The 18803-nt window shown below is 38.9% G+C and overlaps 1 protein-coding gene across 1 annotated transcript in view; it reads left to right on the forward strand.

Moving 5' to 3' along the window:
- LOC133574212 (transmembrane protein 163a-like) overlaps positions 1-15877 on the forward strand; it is a 121485-nt gene extending 105608 nt beyond the window's left edge. Inside the window, exons 6-8 of the mRNA XM_061926307.1 lie at positions 7272-7383; positions 14743-14884; positions 14995-15877. Of these exons, the coding sequence (XP_061782291.1) occupies positions 7272-7383; positions 14743-14884; positions 14995-15055 (315 nt within the window). The 3' untranslated portion in view covers positions 15056-15877. The remainder of the gene's footprint in view (positions 1-7271; positions 7384-14742; positions 14885-14994) is intronic.
- The last annotated feature ends 2926 nt before the right edge of the window (positions 15878-18803 follow it).

The raw sequence follows: 18803 nt of genomic DNA on the forward strand, positions 1-18803 counted from the left end.
GCTCTGTTACTGATTAGAACAGGGGTAGGGAACCTATGGCTCTCGAGCCAGATGTGGCTCTTTTGATGACTGCATCTGTTTCTCAGATAAATCTTAGCTGACATTGCTTAACACAATAAGTAATTAATAATTCCGCTGGTAATCACAGTGTTAAAAAATAACGTTCAAAATATAAAACATTATCATGCATTTTCTACCGCACCTGTTCAAGAAGTCGCATTAATGGTAAGAAGTATTTTATTTATTATTGGTTAGCTTCAGAAGAACAATGTCATTTAAAAGAATAAGATACTTATTATACTCTAAAAATGTTGGTCTTACTTAAAAATGCACGCATTTAGTTGTATTCAGTGTTAAAAAATATTATATGGCTCTCACGGGAATACATTTTAAAATATTTGGCTTCCATGGCCATATTTGCCAACCCTCCCGGATTTTCCGGGAGACTCCCGAAATTCAGCGCCTCTCCCGAAAACCTCCCGGGACAAATTTTCTCCCGAAATTCAGGCGGAGCTGGAGGCCACGCCCCCTCCAGCTCCATGCAGACCTGAGTGACGTGTTGACAGCCTGTTCACACGTCCGCTTTCCCACAATATAAACAGCTAATGATCGAGGGCGAGTTCTTGGTTTCTTATGTGGGTTTATTGTTAGGCAGTTTCATTAACGTCCTCCAAGCGCGGTAACAACACACAACAACAGCAGTCAAGTTTTCGTCTACCGTAAAGCAGTTCGTCTGCCGTAAACAGCAATGTTATGACACTTTTAAACAGGACAATGCTGCCATCTACTGTACATGCATATGTGACCCACCCATAATGTGTCACATTTTTGTGTTGATTTATTTATTTTATTTTGTGGTTTGAATCCGTTTTTGGAGCTGTCATTACACATTTATCAATATTCACATTGGTCAGTAGGGGGCAGTAGGGCGTTTCTTCCCAATTGAATGCTATCACCTGCAGACCGGAAGTGTCTTGTCATTCTGATGAGAGCGACCAGTCTGTGAACAATTGAAACGTCCTGTGTGCTTTTTCCTCCTGTATAACAGGTTAGTTTTGGTGAATCAACTCACTGAATAATATCCATGTGATCTTTATAAGTTTAAGTACACATTCTGATGGTGGAGCCTAAGTCTAAAGTGTTTGTGAGTTGTAGTTTGTATTTGTGAATGAATCCAGTGCACAGCTGCAGTGATCAATACAAAAAGGCGACGTGAGTACGCAATGTTTATATAGGAACTTCTGATCCTAATTCAGACTCCCAAATTAGAGCTCCCGTTTTCTTATTGATTTTATAATGTATATTTGTATAATGTTTGTGTTCTGAAATAGTGACAGAGAATAGAACAAGGATGGACAATTCAACCCTTAACTCAACAATGAGTATATGAGTGTTATGTGTGTGTATATGTGTAAATAAATGAACACTGGAATTCAAGTATTTCTTTTATTTATATATATATATATATATATATATATATATATATATATATATATATATATATATATATATATATATATATATATATATATATGTGTGTAATAAAATATATATATATATAGCTAGAATTCACTGAAAGTCAAGTATTTCTTATATATATATATATATCTTAACCCCGCCCCCAACCACGCCGCCCCCCGCCCCACCCCCGACCCCCCCACCTCCCGAAATCGGAGGTCTCAAGGTTGGCAAGTATGTCCATGGCTCTCTCAGCCAAATAGGTTTCTGACCCCTGGATTAGAATATGAAGATAGATTTTCCCTTTTAAATTCCGTTGCTTCCAGTGACGTGCATCACTAGTACATGGAATTCAAATCATAAGGTCTGTCAACGGGACCAAAGTGTGCACGAGGGAATGTTCTAGATGCCCATTTCGAAAGCATAAAAAGCAGGCGAAAAAACGGTTTTATGGTTTGAGTATAACCTTTTTCGAGATTTTGTGTGTTCGTCACAGTTTAATGAGTTCAAAGTCCGAAGCATAACTGGAAAAAGTGGAACAAAAAGTGAACTATTGTTTCTCCTTTTCAAGCAGCAAAATTGCATTGAGGGAATAAAGAGTGCAGAAATTGGGAAGCCTTATTTGCGACATGTCTTGGTTCGATGCCTCTCAAAGCGAGCTGTCTGATTTAATATAGAAAGCTGAGATTGTGCGTCCCATGCTGCCACTGTGTGAAAGAGCGACAGAAGGGCCGCACACACACCACATAGAGTATGTTTAGACGCACATATTAGTCGTTTTCTGCTATAGTTCGTTCTCCCTGTGTTTTCACACTTGTCTGTGAAAAATGAAGTCCTCGTTTTATATGCACTAGCTCTAATTCGATTTGTGGCCTATTGCAGTGTTCCTCCAAAACGCTACGGGGCAATTTCAGCTCGTTGAGCTTTAAACAAGGAAGATAATACTACATTACACATAGTAGCTAACTGCAACTGGTAGAATTTACAAGCCAACTGTTCCAATGGATAACATAGCTTTCTAAAGTGTGCTCAGTTACATTTGTGCTCAGTTACTATCTGCTTTGACTTTTATGGTTATGGTGCTCCACAAAGGAGTAGAAAAAAGTTTATGCGCTCCTGTAGTGTACTACCAGCATTATGTGTGCATGGAAACACTCATTTCGCTCCACATTCATGTTATTATATTGTTGAGCGAACAGCACGCATCCATAATCAATATAGGATCGCAATCAAGACAAGAAACTATTATTAGCACGCTGACACGCACACTGCAGGGAGCCGGTGTATGGCGTCACATTAGTGCCAAAAATCAGAGCGCATAAAAACTGTTATCGCGCGCTGATTCTCCACCTCGTGTGCGCGCGCGCCGTCTCGGTCTGTGCGCTGTCATGTTTCGTTTTGGCACTTTGGGGGCGGGTATGCTTAGACAGCCCCTTCTTTCTGATTGGTCAGGCGAAAAATGCTCAGAGCCAATCAGAAGTATAGCAGGGCGGGTCATCGTCAATATGTATCAAGATTTACAGAGGAAGAAGTGGATAAAAAAATGTCGCGCGCTGATGAAGGTTATTTCATACCACATAAACACAATACAGGGTAATACAAAATTTGACCCAAATAAATAATAAGACAACAAACACCGTAATCACATCTTTCAGCCAGAACTGGTCCACCAGCAATAACATCCAACCATAACATTATTTTATATTTTCACTTCTTCTTGAACATTTGTTTTCTAATTTATGGAATTTCTTTTGATTCAGCCATAAAATTAATGAAATAATCTTTGAATTTTGTTTTTAAAATGTTAAAAATAGCCTTTTAATAATGTATTCTGAAACAGTTTAAAATAATCAGAGAACTGACTAACACTGACCCTACACAACTATGTTGCACAATTAAGTATTTTTTTTTTTAAAGCGAAAGAGGTAATTTCAACAGGTACAGCATCTTATGTCACATCTTCTTGTAATAAGATTTGTAACAAGGCAAACCGTTTGTTAATTGGTCGAAAATCGAGCAAGTTATGGTAATTTAATTAGTACATGTACCATTGACATCAATGTAATGATTGAGGCTAGCTGTCCGAGGTAAGATGGCTACAACGTTGCTACGCTGGAGAATCATTGGTCATATGAAAAATGCTCAGAGCCAATCAGAAAGGAGGGGCCGTCTAAGCATACCCGCCCCCAAAGTGCCAAAAAGAAACAGACAGCGCGAGGAGAGATGCCAGGAGTACACAGAGAGCGCACAGACCGAGACGGCGCGCGCGCAGAAAGGCACCGCGCGCGCAAAAAGGCACCACGCGCGCGCAAAAGGGTGTCGCGCGCGCGCGCACAAAGTGGAGAATCAGCGCGCGATAACAGTTTTTATGCGCTTGGATTTTTGGCACTAATGTGACGCCATAGCGGTGACCCATCACAACAGCAGCGCACTCATGCATCTGGAATGATCCAAACGCAAGAAAATGCATATTGTAGGTTTTTTTTCCGTATGACATATATCATAATAATACATTTATTCAATGGAAAATAGACCAAATTGTATCAGTTGATTTGTTTAATCAACCTAAGTCATCCAGCAGTGTTAAAAGTATAAAACGATATTGCTGAATTGACGATATGTGGAGTATATTTTCTTTCTGACAGTCAAAATATGTTGACACACACACACACATAGGACGGAGGATTCTCTGTCCATCGTCTGTCTTTGCAGCGCAATCACACGTTTTCTCACAGCCGCCTGCGTAGCTGTGTCAGTTGGCACATACAGTACTTTCCAGACGTACTAAATTAAGACGTTAAACAGCGCCCGCAGAGCAGTTTAAGTCTTGGCAGGTCACACTGCGCGTGCTCTATGATTATATTTACATCTCCTCCTCTGTGTTGTGGGTGATCTAATGATCAGCATATATTTTCATATTTTAGAAGACAGACACACTAAATGAATTGCACTTCTTATTCTGTCCACTTCAAATCCTCCACGCACAAGTTTAGTACAAACCCCAAAACCAGTGAAGTTGGCACGTTGTGTAAATAGTAAAATAAAAACAGAATACAATGATTTGCTAATCTTTTTCAACCTATATTCAAATGAATAGACCGCAAAGACAAGATAATTAACGTTCGAACTGGAAAACTTTGTTATTTTTTGCAAATATTACCTCATTTGGAATTTGATGCCTGCAACATGTTTAAAAAAAGCTGACAGAAGTGGCAAAAAAGACTGAAAAAAGTTGAGGAATGCTCATCAAACTCTTATTTGGACCATCCCACAGGTGAACAGGCTAATTGGGAACAGATGGGTGCCATGATTGGGTATAAAAGCAGCTTCCATGAAATGCTCAGTCTTTCAAAAACAAAGATGGGGCGAGAGTTACCTCTTTGTGAACAAATGCATGAGCTATTGCAAGGAATTTAGGGATTTCACCATCTAGGTTCCCTAATATCATCAAAAGGTTCAGAGAATCTGGATAAATCACTGCACGTAAGCTGCTAAGCCTGTGACCTTTGATCCCTCAGGCAGTACTCAATCAAAAAGTGACATCAGTGTGTAAAGGATATCACCACATGGGTTCATAAACACTTCAGAAAACCACTGTCAGTAACTACAGTTGGTCGCTACATCTGTAAGTGCAAGTTAAAACTGTATTTTGCAAAGCGAAAACCATTTATCAACAACACCCAGAAACGCCGCCAGCTTCGCTGGGCCCAAGCTCATCTAAGATGGACTGATGCAAAATGGAAAAGTGTTCTGTGGTCTGACAAGTCCACATTTCAAATTGTTTTTGGAAACTGTGGATGTCGTTTCCTCCGGAATAAAGAGGAAAAGAATCATCCAGATTGTTATAGGCGCAAAGTTCAAAAGCCAGCATCTGTGATGGTATGGGGGTGTATTAGTGCTCAAGGCATGGGTAACTTACACATCTGTGAAGGTACCATTAATGCTGAAAAGTACTCACAGGTTTTGGAGCAACATATGTTGCCATCCAAGCAATGTTATCATGGACGCCCCTGCTTATTTCAGGTTTGCGTGAGCTAAAACGCGTGTTTGCATGTGTTCTAAGTAGCTGTTTCAACCTAAATCCATCTTTTTTTATTGGATGTGTTTTACAAAGATTGTACGCATTTTACAGAAGAGACCTGGCCAAGAATGGAATCCAAACCTTTACGAGGGAAAACGTTTCTGTCTTTATTATATCGTACTGTGCCTGAACCCATTTAACACCTAAAGCACATTCATTATAATAATGATGTATTATTATAATTTGTATTATGCATATTTCTGTGTAACAGCTAATCTCTACCTTACACTCTGAAGTAAAATAAAACTTGACTGATTTTATAACCATATTTAAGTGACTAATTAATTCATTTAAATTTATTCCCTTGCCACTTTTTACTGTATTAGATATAAAAAAAACTAAATCTTATTATTTGGGGAGATTCTCTAGATATGTCTGGGATATGTTAATCCTGTCTATAAAAATGTAAAACCTAATTAAGGTTATAAAAAATTGGTTTCAACCAAATCAATGCAATAATTAGTACAGGGTCGGCAACCCAAAATGGTGAAAGAGCCATATTTGTTATAATGAAGGCAACACATTATGTAAGTGTTTATATTAGCTATATTAGTCTACTATCAAAGGCTGACGCAAATCTTCATTGACAGAAATGTTGTATTTTAATTTTTATTCTACACATTTTTGCAACATTGGAAATCATTAGTAAAATGGAGGCTTCTCACAACATGAGATAATTTCTGGAAATTACTGGCTCAGAATGGCCAAAAGGTATACATGTGTGTTCAAGTTTAAGGAAACATCAGGCTGTCTTCTTCTAATGGATTTATTGCAATCTTTGCAAGCTGGGTAACGTTTGCTGTGGTCCGGAACAACATGGCCCACAAACAACTATGAGAAATGCAGCTAATATTATATACAGATAATGTGTCATGAGACATGCAAATATAAATTAAATACACAGAGGACATAAGTAAAGGAAATTAAATGAGCTCAAATACACCTACAAACGAGGCATAATGATTCAATATGAACATACTAAATAGCATGTTAGCATCGATCAGCTTGCAGTCATGGATTGACCAATTATGCCTGATAAGCACTCCAGCAAATCAATAAAATCAACAAAGCTCACCTTTGTGCATTCACGCACAGCATAAAACGTTTGGTGGACAAAATGAAACAAAGAAGGAGTGGCATAAAACACCGCTTTCTGCGGCAGCATTGGAGAAAGTTGTACATGTAAACAAACTATGATGAGTTCAAGGATCGCTGAAATTAGGAGGAAAAAACGGTGCTTGCCAAATACTCTCATCAGTGAAGCATGTTTAATATAAACAGTGGTATGTCTATCAATTAAGAATGTTTGTATCATGTTTGGTGTCCTACAGAAAATATATTAAAACAAAAAAAATGTTTTCTTCATAATTGTCAATTTTCACACATCTCTGAAAGAGGTCCAGGGAGCCACTAGGGCAGCGCTAAAGAGCGGCATGCTCTTTAGCGACCCCCCGAATTAGTATTTTGGTGCATGTAAACAAACAAAAGTGTGTGTATGGGGTGGCGACATTTGGTTTGGGGTGGGATGAGGGCCCAGAATTTCGTGCTACGCCCTTGACTGAAAGCATGTGTTCAGGCGAGCTTGACGCAGGTGTTTCCAGGAGACTAGTGGGAACGTTACTCCAAATAGGGAAGATGGCTGCATGCAACTGATGTCCAGTTTTCATTGTTGTCCATTACTTAAAGTCAATGTGATCAAATAATCTGTCTTTTTGCCCTTTCTATCCTTTAGGATGACTTCCTCTTCAGTGTGTCCATCTTGAGTGGATTTGTGTGTACTCTGCTGGCTATCACCAAGTTCATGTTGGGAAGAGTGCTGACCAGTCGTGCTCTCATCACTGACGGTAAGACATCTGTGGTTGAATTTGGTAATGTCGAATAAGATGCAAATGAAAGAGATTTTCACCAAATGCAGAGAAAGCAATTGCGATGAAATGCAAATTATAACGATCAAACCCATAGAAAATTGTCTGCAGCATCATGTGAGACAGTTGCACTCACAGTTCGAGTGAAGGAATAGGTGTCGTACAACAACAATGGATCCTTTGGTCTCAGTCCAATACACCTAACGCTGCTGCTTTCAGACCTTGGATTGATTTCCCACCAGACTACGCTTACTCCAGGCTTGACAATTACCCGATGTGCTTGATTTCACACGAGGAAATATAAAATAATGGTGGATATACACAGAGTATTCATGTCTGACACGATCTGAAGATATAATAACATCTTTTGTACTTTGATGAAAATAATATTCTCTTTTCATGCCAGCTAATTGAAAAGCTCTGCCATGGCCCTACTGTAGGTGTGTGGTCTGTATAATAATATGTAGCACGTCATTATAAAATCTAATATGTCTGTCTGAGACATTCAAAATATCCGTATCAAAGAAAAGTTAAAACCACATTACTATCATTATATTTGTACAAATAAAAAAGAAAGTGACTTTGTTAAGGCTCTGGCAAGTCTCAAGGGGAGTTATAGAAAAACACCAAATTTACCCTGAAATGAAATGACCAAGGGCCTTGCATGGATTTCTTACGAACAATTGGTGTAGGCTTGAATCCAGAAAACATCATACACACAAAGAAATTCTGATACATTTTTATTGAGGGCCTTTAGAGGGCCAACTGAAGGGCCAACTACCGTATTTTTCGGACTATAAGTCGCAGTTTTTTTTATAGTTTGACCGGGCTCCAGTGCGATTTATATATGTTTTTTTCCTTCTTTATTATGCATTTTCGTCAGGTGCGACTTATACTCCGAAAAATACCGTAAAAATGGTGTGGCGGACCACGTTAAATGAAGTGGCAGACCACATCAAATGATGTGGAAGTCCATTTTGAATGACGTGGTGGATCATATTAAATGATGTGGTGGACCACAGTGTGTAAAAATATGGGGAAATGACTACAAATGTGCGCTTCAATCACTAACAGTGTTACAAAAAAGATTAATTAGAATAATACATAATGTTGGATATAGAGAACGTACAAACACTTTATTTATTGATTCAAAAATATTGAGTTATCAGCAGCTAAAATTATGTACAAAGCAAACTACAATCTGCTGCCCAAGAATGTACAACAATTATTCTAAACAAAAGAGGAGAAATATAACCTTAAAGGGGAACATTATCACAATTTCAGAAGGGTTAAAACCATTAAAAATCAGTTCCCACTGGCTTATTTTATTTTTCGAAGTTTTTTTCAAAATTTTACCCATCACGCAATATCCCTAAAAAAGACTTTCAAAGTGCCTGATTTTAACCATCGTTATATACACCCGTCCATTTTCCTGTGACGTCACACAGTGATGCCAATACAAACAAACATGGTGCATAGAACAGCAAGGTATAGCGACATTAGCTCGGATTCAGACTCGGATTTCAGCGGCTTAAGCGATTCAACAGATTACGCATGTATTGAAACGGATGGTTGTAGTGTGGAGGCAGGTAGCGAAAACGACATTGAAGAAGAAACTGAAGCTATTGAGCCATATCTGTTTAAACCGTATGCAAGCGAAACCGACGAAAACGACACGACAGCCAGCGACACGGGAGAAAGCGAGGACGAATTCGGCGATCGCCTTCTAACCAACGATTGGTATGTGTTTGTTTGGCATTAAAGGAAACTAACAACTATGAACTAGGTTTACAGCATATGGAATACATTTGGCAACAACATGCACTTTGAGAGTGCAGACAGCCCAGTTTTCATCAATTAATATATTCTGTAGACATACCCTCATCCGCTCTCTTTTCCTGAAAGCTGCATGCATCTGCTTTGAGTGTCGCAGGATATCCACACATTCTTGCCATCTCTGTCGTAGCATAGCTTTCGTCGGTAAAGTGTGCGGAACAAACGTCCAATTTCTTGCCACTTTCGCATCTTTGGGCCACTGGTGCAACTTGAATCCGTCCCTGTTCGTGTTGTTACACCCTCCGACAACACACCGACGAGGCATGATGTCTCCAAGGTACGGAAAACAGTCGAAAAAACGGAAAATAACAGAGCTGATTTGACTCGGTGTTTGTAATGTGTTTGAGAAAATGGCGGATTGCTTTCCGATGTGACGTCACAACGTGACGTCATCGCTCCGAGAGCGAATAATAGAAAGGCGTTTAATTCGCCAAAATTCACCCATTTAGAGTTCGGAAATCGGTTAAAAAAATATATGGTCTTTTTTCTGCAACATCAAGGTATATATTGACGCTTACATAGGTCTGGTGATAATGTTCCCCTTTAAAGGAAAATCTGATTTAAAACATGTGTATGCATGTACAACACTTAAGACCTTTAGCATGTCAGTGTGTGGAATTAAATTATGGAATGGATTAAGCAAAGAAATCAAGCAAAGCACCAATATGATTAAGTTTAAGAGGCTGTTCAAACTACAAGTGTTCAAAGAAGAATATTTAGCATAAATATCTTGAACTTAAAAAAAAAAGAGAGATAATGATTATTTATGTGTTTAATATGTGTTTACTTACTTATGGTATATGCATTTATTAATTATGTATTCATTCAATGTTCTATAACAAACAGAGAACAAATAAATGGGATAAAACGGCTATGATATGTAATGGGGTACGATTAAATAAGCTCTGCTTCTTCCTACTCCTTTCCGTACATGCTGTAATGAAACAACTGGAAATATGTGATGCATTACATTGTAATTGTATTGTAGGCATGTTGGAAATAAACTGAATTGAACTAAACATTAAATGATGTGGCAGACTACTTTGAATGACGTGGTGGACCACATTAAATTATGTGGTGGACCACACTGAATGACATGGCGGGCCACTTTAAATAAGTGGTACTACAAACCCCGTTTTCATATGAGTTGGGAAATTGTGTTAGATGTAAATAAAAACGGAATACAATGATTTGCAAATCCTTTTCAACCCATATTCAATTGAATGCACTACAAAGACAAGATATTTGATGTTCAAACTCATAAACTTTATTTTTTTTTTTGCAAATAATAATTAACTTAGAATTTCATGGCTGCAACACGTGCCAAAGTAGTTGGGAAAGGGCATGTTCACCACTGTGTTACATGGCCTTTCCTTTTGACAACACTCAGTAAACGTTTGGGAACTGAGGAGACACATTTTTTAAGCTTCTCAGGTGGAATTATTTCCCATTCTTGCTTGATGTACAGCTTAAGTTGTTCAACAGTCCGGGGGTCTCCGTTGTGGTATTTTAGGCTTCATAATGCGCCACACATTTTCAATGGGAGACAGGTCTGGACTACAGGCAGGCCAGTCTAGTACCCACACTCTTTTACTATGAAGCCACGTTGATGTAACACGTGGCTTGGCATTGTCTTCCTGAAATAAGCAGGGGCGTCCATGGTAACGTTGCTTGGATGGCAACATATGTTGCTCCAAAACCTGTATGTACCTTTCAGCATTAATGGCGCCTTCACAGATGTGTAAGTTACCGATGTCTTGGGCACTAATGCACCCCCATACTATCACAGATGCTGGCTTTTCAACTTTGCACCTATTACAATCCGGATGGTTCTTTTCCTCTTTGGTCTGGAGGACACGACGTCCACAGTTTCCAAAAACAATTTGAACTGTGGACTCCTCAGACCACAGAACACTTTTCCACTTTGTATCAGTCCATCTTAGATGAGCTCAGGCCCAGCGAAGCCGACAGAGTTTCTGGGTGTGGTTGATAAACGGTTTTCGCCTTGCATAGGAGAGTTTTTAACTTGCACTTACGGATGTAGCGACCAACTGTAGTTACTGACAGTGGGTTTCTGAAGTGTTCCTGAGCCCATGTGGTGATATCCTTTACACACTGATGTCGCTTGTTGATGCAGTACAGCCTGAGGGATCGAAGGTCACGGGCTTAGCTGCTTGCGTGCAGCGATTTCTCCAGATTCTCTGAACCCTTTGATGATATTACGGACCGTAGATGGTGAAATCCCTCAATTCCTTGCAATAGCTGGTTGAGAAAGGTCTTTCTTAAACTGTTCAACAATTTGCTCACGCATTTTTTGACAAAGTGGTGACCCTCGCCCCATCCTTGTTTGTGCATGACTGAGCATTTCATGGAATCTACTTTTATACCCAATCATGGCACCCACCTGTTCCTAATTTGCCTGTTCACATGTGGGATGTTCCAAATAAGTGTTTGATGAGCATTCCTCAACTTTATCAGTATTTATTGCCACCTCTCCCAACTTCTTTGTCACGTGTTGCTGGCATCAATTTCTAAAGTTAATGATTATTTGCAACAACAAAAAAATGTTTATCAGTTTGAACATCAAATATGTTGTCTTTGTAGCATATTAACTGAATATGGGTTGAAAATGATTTGCAAATCATTGTATTTCTTTTATATTTACATCTCACACAATTTCCCAACTGATATGGAAACGGGGTTTTGTACATCAGGAAGAAGGTGAAGAAAAAGATGGATGTGGCCAAAACAGGCAAGGGGACTCATAGATAAAGTAGTGCTCACCCCTTTAGAAGAGTTGGGAGCACATGTGAGTGACTCTGATTACCCCCAAGTTAAATATAATTTGTGTAACTTACAAAAAAATGTGTTCATACAGTAGACTTATTACAGCCAGATTCGAGTTTCATGTGAAATGTATGTAATATTAGGTTTGAAATCTTTTTGATTCAAACATGCCAGCATACTCAATTTATTATTATAACTCTGGAGAGCTACATGCGGTAGCAGCCACGTGACGCAAACTCAGGCCATTCCTCCACCGTGTCCGGTGCCATTAATGTGCCGCATCCCAGCTGTCAGTCTGACTGGCCAAGCTGTGCTGGAGTCGTACAAACACATTAAGACAGCAATAGGTGGCGAAACTAATTATTAGACGTCCTCACAAATATAACTATGAGGCATTCAATGCGCGGTATAAACAATCACCGACATAAATTAATAGACATCCTCACTAGTATAGGAATATGAATATTAAGCCTTAAATGCTTTGGCAAAAAAGTGTATTTTGCGTCCCTGCCTCGACCTTTTACATTGTTGGAATCAAATATTGGCAAAGCTCGAACGGCCACCTCCGTGTGTCGTCAAACACATCATGTAGAAGTGTGCGTACACCCGACATGAAGTTGACACCGCGCATTTCCACGTTCAGCTCACACTTGGCGCATCTCAACTTTGCCGTGAACAAGGGCGTACGCCAGGTTTTGGTGCCTATGCACGCTTACTACATGAGGCCCCAGGAACTGTCAACTCTGTGATCAACGCAGTAACATTTCACCAAATTGCAGTCAATCGTGATCTCAACGAGAAGTTCATAAGCTCTGCTCTGTCGAGTTGAAACACATTCTTGAAGCTATAAGGAGATGTGGGAGACCTTACCTACAGCGGGGGTCGGCAACCCCTGCTGGCAACCTTTAGCACACAAAAATGAAAAAATATATATTTGTTGTTTTAATATGGTTTCTGTAGGACAAACGTGACTCAAACCTTCCTAATTGTTAGAAAGCCCACTGTTTATATTAAACATGCTTCACTGATGAGAGTATTTGGCCAGCGCCATTTTGTCCTACTAATTTCGGCTGTCCTCGAACTAACCGTAGTTTACATGTACACCTTTCTCCGGCGCTGCCACAGAAAGATGTGTTTTATGCCACTCCTTCTTTGTCTCATTTTGTCCACCAAACGTTTTATGCTGTGCGTGAATGCCCAAAGCTGAGCTTTGATGAAGTTATTGACTTGCGTGGAGTGATAATAATCCATGCTAACATGCTATTTAGGCTAGCTGTGTGTACATATTGCATCATTACACCTCGTTTGTAGCTATATTTAAGTTCACTTAATTTCCTTTACTTATGTCCTCTGTGTATTTAATTTATATTTGCATGTCTCATTATACATTACCTGTGTCATGACTTGGTCCTGGGGTTTAGTTTTTCTCGAAGGCAACGGAAAGTTGGCTCGGGCGAGACGGGAATGAAGGTACATTTTTATTTAAACACTATAAATACAAAACAAGGAAGTAAACAAAAGGCGCGCACAATGGCGGAGAACAAACTATGAAACCAAACACTTGCACAAAGGCAAAAACTATGAACAACAAAAAACACTAACTGTGGCAATAATAAACAAAACTTACTTGGCATGGACAAAAAGGAGCAGCGTGAACGATGGACATGAAAAAAGAGTCAGAAATGTGCAGAGCATACATGTGGGGATGTCACCAGAAAGACAAACTGAAAAACAATGAACTTAAATACTACAGACATGATTAACGAAAACAGGTGCGTGACTCAAAACGTGAAACAGGTGCGTGACGTGACAGGTGAAAACTAATGGGTTGCTATGGTGACAAACAAGAGTGCACAATGAGTCCAAACGTGGAACAGGTGAAACTAATGGGTAATCATGGAAACAAGACAAGGGAGTGAAAAGCCAGAAACTAAAGAGTCCAATAACTAAACAAAACATGACTAAGACAAAACATGATTACACAGACATGACAACCTGTATGTAATATTGGCTGCATTTCTGATTGTGTGCCATGTTGTTCCAGACCACAGCAAACGTTACCCAGCTTGCAAAGATTGTTATAAATCCTTTCAAATGTATTGCCAATTCCTTTAACTTGGGCACACTCATCTTTACCTTTGGCAGTTTTAAGCCAGTCATTTCCAGGAGTTAGACACTTACTTACATAACACTTACATAAGGCTTTTAACTTTTTGCGGCTCCATACAGATTTGTTTTTTGTATTTTTGGTCCAATATGGCTCTTTCAACATGTTGGGTTGCCGACCCCTGACCTACAGTATACCTACGAGGTATAATGAGAAACTCATGGTTGTATTCAAACCTCAGCCCAGTATAACACTTGCTTTGTTAGGTGTTACACCGACTGGAAGTACGCGCAAATAAACTGCCATTGGTGTGTAAATGAGACTGTGCAAGTCGCTTCCTATCAGTTCCACTGTTAGACACGGCAAAGGAGCCAAGCTTGCAGTTTTTAACAATGTTTTAATGTCCATAGAATTTCTCAACAGATTTCTCTCCAGCAGGACGTGACTTTTCAGCCACCTCTGTATCCTCTCTCCCTTTCTGCTCCTGCAGGCGCGCTGGCCACACCTCCCTCCACAGAGACTCATTCATGAGCTTAGATTATCATTTGATTTAATGTGACTTCATAAACATCCAATAAACACTATTCATGACATGTCTCGTGTTTCAGGGTTCAACTCTCTGGTCGGCGGCATCATGGGATTTTCTATTCTGATCAGTGCCCAAGTCTACAAGGACCATCCTGATGTTTGGTTCCTGGATGGCATCATCGGCGTTCTCATTGGGCTCGTCCTCTTGGCATATGGGGTCAAGTAAGGCACCTTTTATTTTACCTGTCAATATCACATTTAGAATGTGAATTATGTAAATACGTTGCATATTACTATACTGTAGTATAGCAGCTTTGATTCTGTCTGCACAGACTTTTGAAGGACATGGTGCCCCGTGTGAGACAAACAAGGAACTACGAGCGATTCGAGTGAGCTGCCTCAACCCTTCGACCGGCTGCCCCCTGCTGTCGTCTCTCTCACTTTCTTACCCACTTCTATAGTGCTGTCTTGCACATGCACATGGACGCTACGTGCATACTTACTTGCCATTACACACACACACACACACGTATACTGTATGATATGCTGCATTCATGCGTTTTCAGATATTCATATGCTCACACATGCACAAACAAACACACTCTTTATAAGGAAAAAAAAAACGACGGTACATTTATTCCTGTTTTAAGACTCTTCTTTCGTCCTCAACTTTTTGCTGAATAAGAAAATTGAGAGACAGCAACTGAATAATTACAGTTACGACCGTTTCTTAATACGTACACCTCTTAGACAAAATGTAGCAGCACAACTCTAATATTTGTCAAACACAAGCGTGCATTCAATAGTCTCATTTTTAATACATTTATGTCTTACATCCTGTTTTTTAAGGGTATTCAGACTTAACTGATTTGTTGAAGTCATATTTATTTATTTATTTAATTAATCCGTATTCAGTCCTGTTTACAAACAGTAAGTGGATTTTATTTAAAAGTTTAAAAAAACGATGTCTCCCCATCAATTAAAACTTGCATTGTTTACTTTAACGATGCCTGCGTCGATTCTCAGTCGTGCAGGTCATGGTAATCCTCAAAGGTTGGATAGAGGCACACTTGACTCTTCTTGATTGTTGAAAATGTTTCACCTTTCATCCAAAAGGCCTCTTTAGGTTGAATGTTTTAGGTATGGAGTTTCACTATTTACCGTATTTTCCGGAGCGCACCGGTATATAAGCCGCACCCGCTAAATTTTAGGGGAAAAAAAATATGTTTACATATATTAGCCGCACCGGACTACCAGCCTCGGATATATACGTTGCGAAATTAGTTATTTACACAAAAATATTTTGTAAATGTTTATTTACATACCTTAATTGTTTCCAAACGGTATCTGTAACACGGTAGTAAAACGTCTGCTCAAACAAAACAGAAGTCATGGTCATAGACCTGCTCGTCCTCCAATCAGTTAAACATATTCAGTAACTCCACTGTGACGTCTTAGTGAGTTTGTTGAGGAATTTGAGAAAGTGAAACAATGCAAAAAGAATGCCATCCATTTTAAGGTAATAATACTAACACGGACACTCGTAAATGTTATTACATTATGATAGCACGTACAAATAAATACAATACAAAATACTACAGACATCAAACATGGGACGGTTTAGTAAGTGTAAACCAGGGGTCATCAACGGGGTGCCGGCGGGCACCAGGTAGCCCGTAAGGACCAGATGAGTAACCCAACAGCTCAAATAGCAGCACTTACCAGTGAGCTGCCTCTATTTTTTAAATTGTATTTATTTACTAGCAAGCTGGTCTCGCTTTGCTCGACATTTTTAATTCTAAGAGAGACAAAACTCAAATAGAATTTGAAAATCCAAGAAAATATTTTAAAGACTTGGTCTTCACTAACTGACAAAGAAACAGATAACAGATTTGGTGTCCAGTTCAAAGTGTGATATGATTTATTTAAAAATTTGAGAGTTGACTTTTGTATTTTACATGAGTTATTATTTATACAAACATGGTGCAAAGTAATTCATGATTTGTTAAAAAAAATGTTAGTGGCTAGCTAGTTAAAATGGGATATTGTGATTTCACAAGACTGTCTTAGAAGTGATCATTTGAAAATGTTCAATTTGAAAAATGTGCACTTAGAGAAAATATAAAAATAAAGTGTTGCATATTGATATTTATCTGTTTCTATATATATTTATTGTGAGAAATCATTAAGATGATCAGTGTTTCCACAAAGATAAATATCATTAATTATTAATTATAACATAGAGTTAAAGGTAAATTGAGCAAATTGGCTATTTCTGGCAATTTATTTAAGTGTGTATCAAACTGGTAGCCCCTGCGATGAGGTAGCGACTTGTCCAGGGTGTACACTGCCTTCCGCCCGATTGTAGCTGAGATAGGCTCCAGCGCCCCCCGCGACCCCAAAGGGAATAAGCGGTAGAAAATGGATGGATGGAAACTGGTAGCCCTTCGCATTAATCAGTACCCAAGAAGTAGCTCTTGGTTTCAAAAAGGTTGGGGACCCCTGGCATAAACAGTTTTAGTTATATTGCAAAACTTGCAATGAAGAATCCATACGAGTAGAAACACTATGGAAATGGCATTCTGGTAGTATGATTTTTTTTTTTAAACAAAAACTAGTGCAGTTAGGGAGTGCACAGCACGCAAAACAGCTGTCTTCCGAACATGATCCAGCCCCGTCATGAAAAACAATGCCAATTAGGGAAAGGTGAGAGAGCCGGCAGTCTGTGAGACACAGGAAGTGGGAACTAGAAATTGGAGCGCTGGAAAAGGAAATAACACCAAAACTGTCATGACGTGGACTGTGGTGTGTTTGTTTTCCCGAGATGCAAGTGAAGCTGGACTGGACATGGCGTGAAGGTAAATACATATTTATTGTTAACGCGCAAAAAAGGAATCAAACAAAAGGCGCGCACAAGGGCGGAAGTACAAAAAAACTTGGCTATGAAAACAAAAGACTAGCACAAAGGCAATTAACTAAGAACACGAAACAAAAACACTTAGTGTGGCATGGCATGAAGCATGAATAACAAGGGTGGACATGAATATCATGGGTAGCATGGATGGATGGATAGATAATGTCACCAGGCCGACTGCCTGGCAACAACAAGCTTAAATACTGGTGACATGATTAGTGAAAACAGGTGCGTGACTCAAAATGAGAAAACGTGAGACAGGTGCGTGACATGAGGATGTGAACCAGGTGAAACTAATGGTTACTGTGGTGACAAAGCAAGGGAGTGAAGACCAGAACTAAAAAGTGTCCAAAAACCAAGTAAAACAAAGCTAAACAAAACATGATCACAGACATGACAAAAACAGTGTAATAATACATCTCAGTCCAAATGGTCATTGAGAATCTTGACATCGTCAACATACAAGAAGAGATCAATTTCCTCCATTCAACCTTTGCAGATTACTTTAATAATGTGTTTAAGGCAAAAGTGAACAACTCTTAAACTACAACATAACAGTGTTTTTGTTATGATTAAAATCAATACTCATGTTTTGTAGCATGTTCTCAGGTTTGATCATCAATGTGAAAGCACTAAAGACGTAGTCATCTCTGTGCCATAATGTTTATTTGTTACGTGTTTTCATTTCAACATTCATTTGGGAAACTGGATCGACGAAACAATGCACAAAGACTAAAACCACAACATTGCAACTCTGCAGAGACAGAGTTTGACTGTACGTTCTCACCAGCATATGTTGTGCATGTTCCCATCATTAGACTTTGCCACTTTGAACAGAATGTAAATACAAACACACCCAATCTGTCTATATGTTGAATATACAGTTGTCTAAATCCATAGCAAACGTCACAAATAGTAGTACTATCAAGCCAAAACAGTATTAGAGGATTCATTTTCAAAAGTGTTGCTTAGTTCAAATGTTTACTCTATAGTGTTTGTATTCTGTAAATATTGTTTTACATAATAGTGATAAAATTAACCTCCTGAGACCTGGAAAAATAAAAGTTGTATTTTTATTTAAGTTTAAGTATACTACAGTTCTTTGCAGGTATCTAAGTAGTTTTATCAGTCATAGTATAAATAAATACCCCAGGAATCAGGTTTTTTCCTTCTTGATGCATTTGTTGCATCATCATCATTTTAGAGGAAAAAAATAGTAATACGTTC

Source organism: Nerophis lumbriciformis, linkage group LG31, assembly GCF_033978685.3.
Source record: "Nerophis lumbriciformis linkage group LG31, RoL_Nlum_v2.1, whole genome shotgun sequence".
Taxonomy (NCBI): domain Eukaryota; kingdom Metazoa; phylum Chordata; class Actinopteri; order Syngnathiformes; family Syngnathidae; genus Nerophis; species Nerophis lumbriciformis.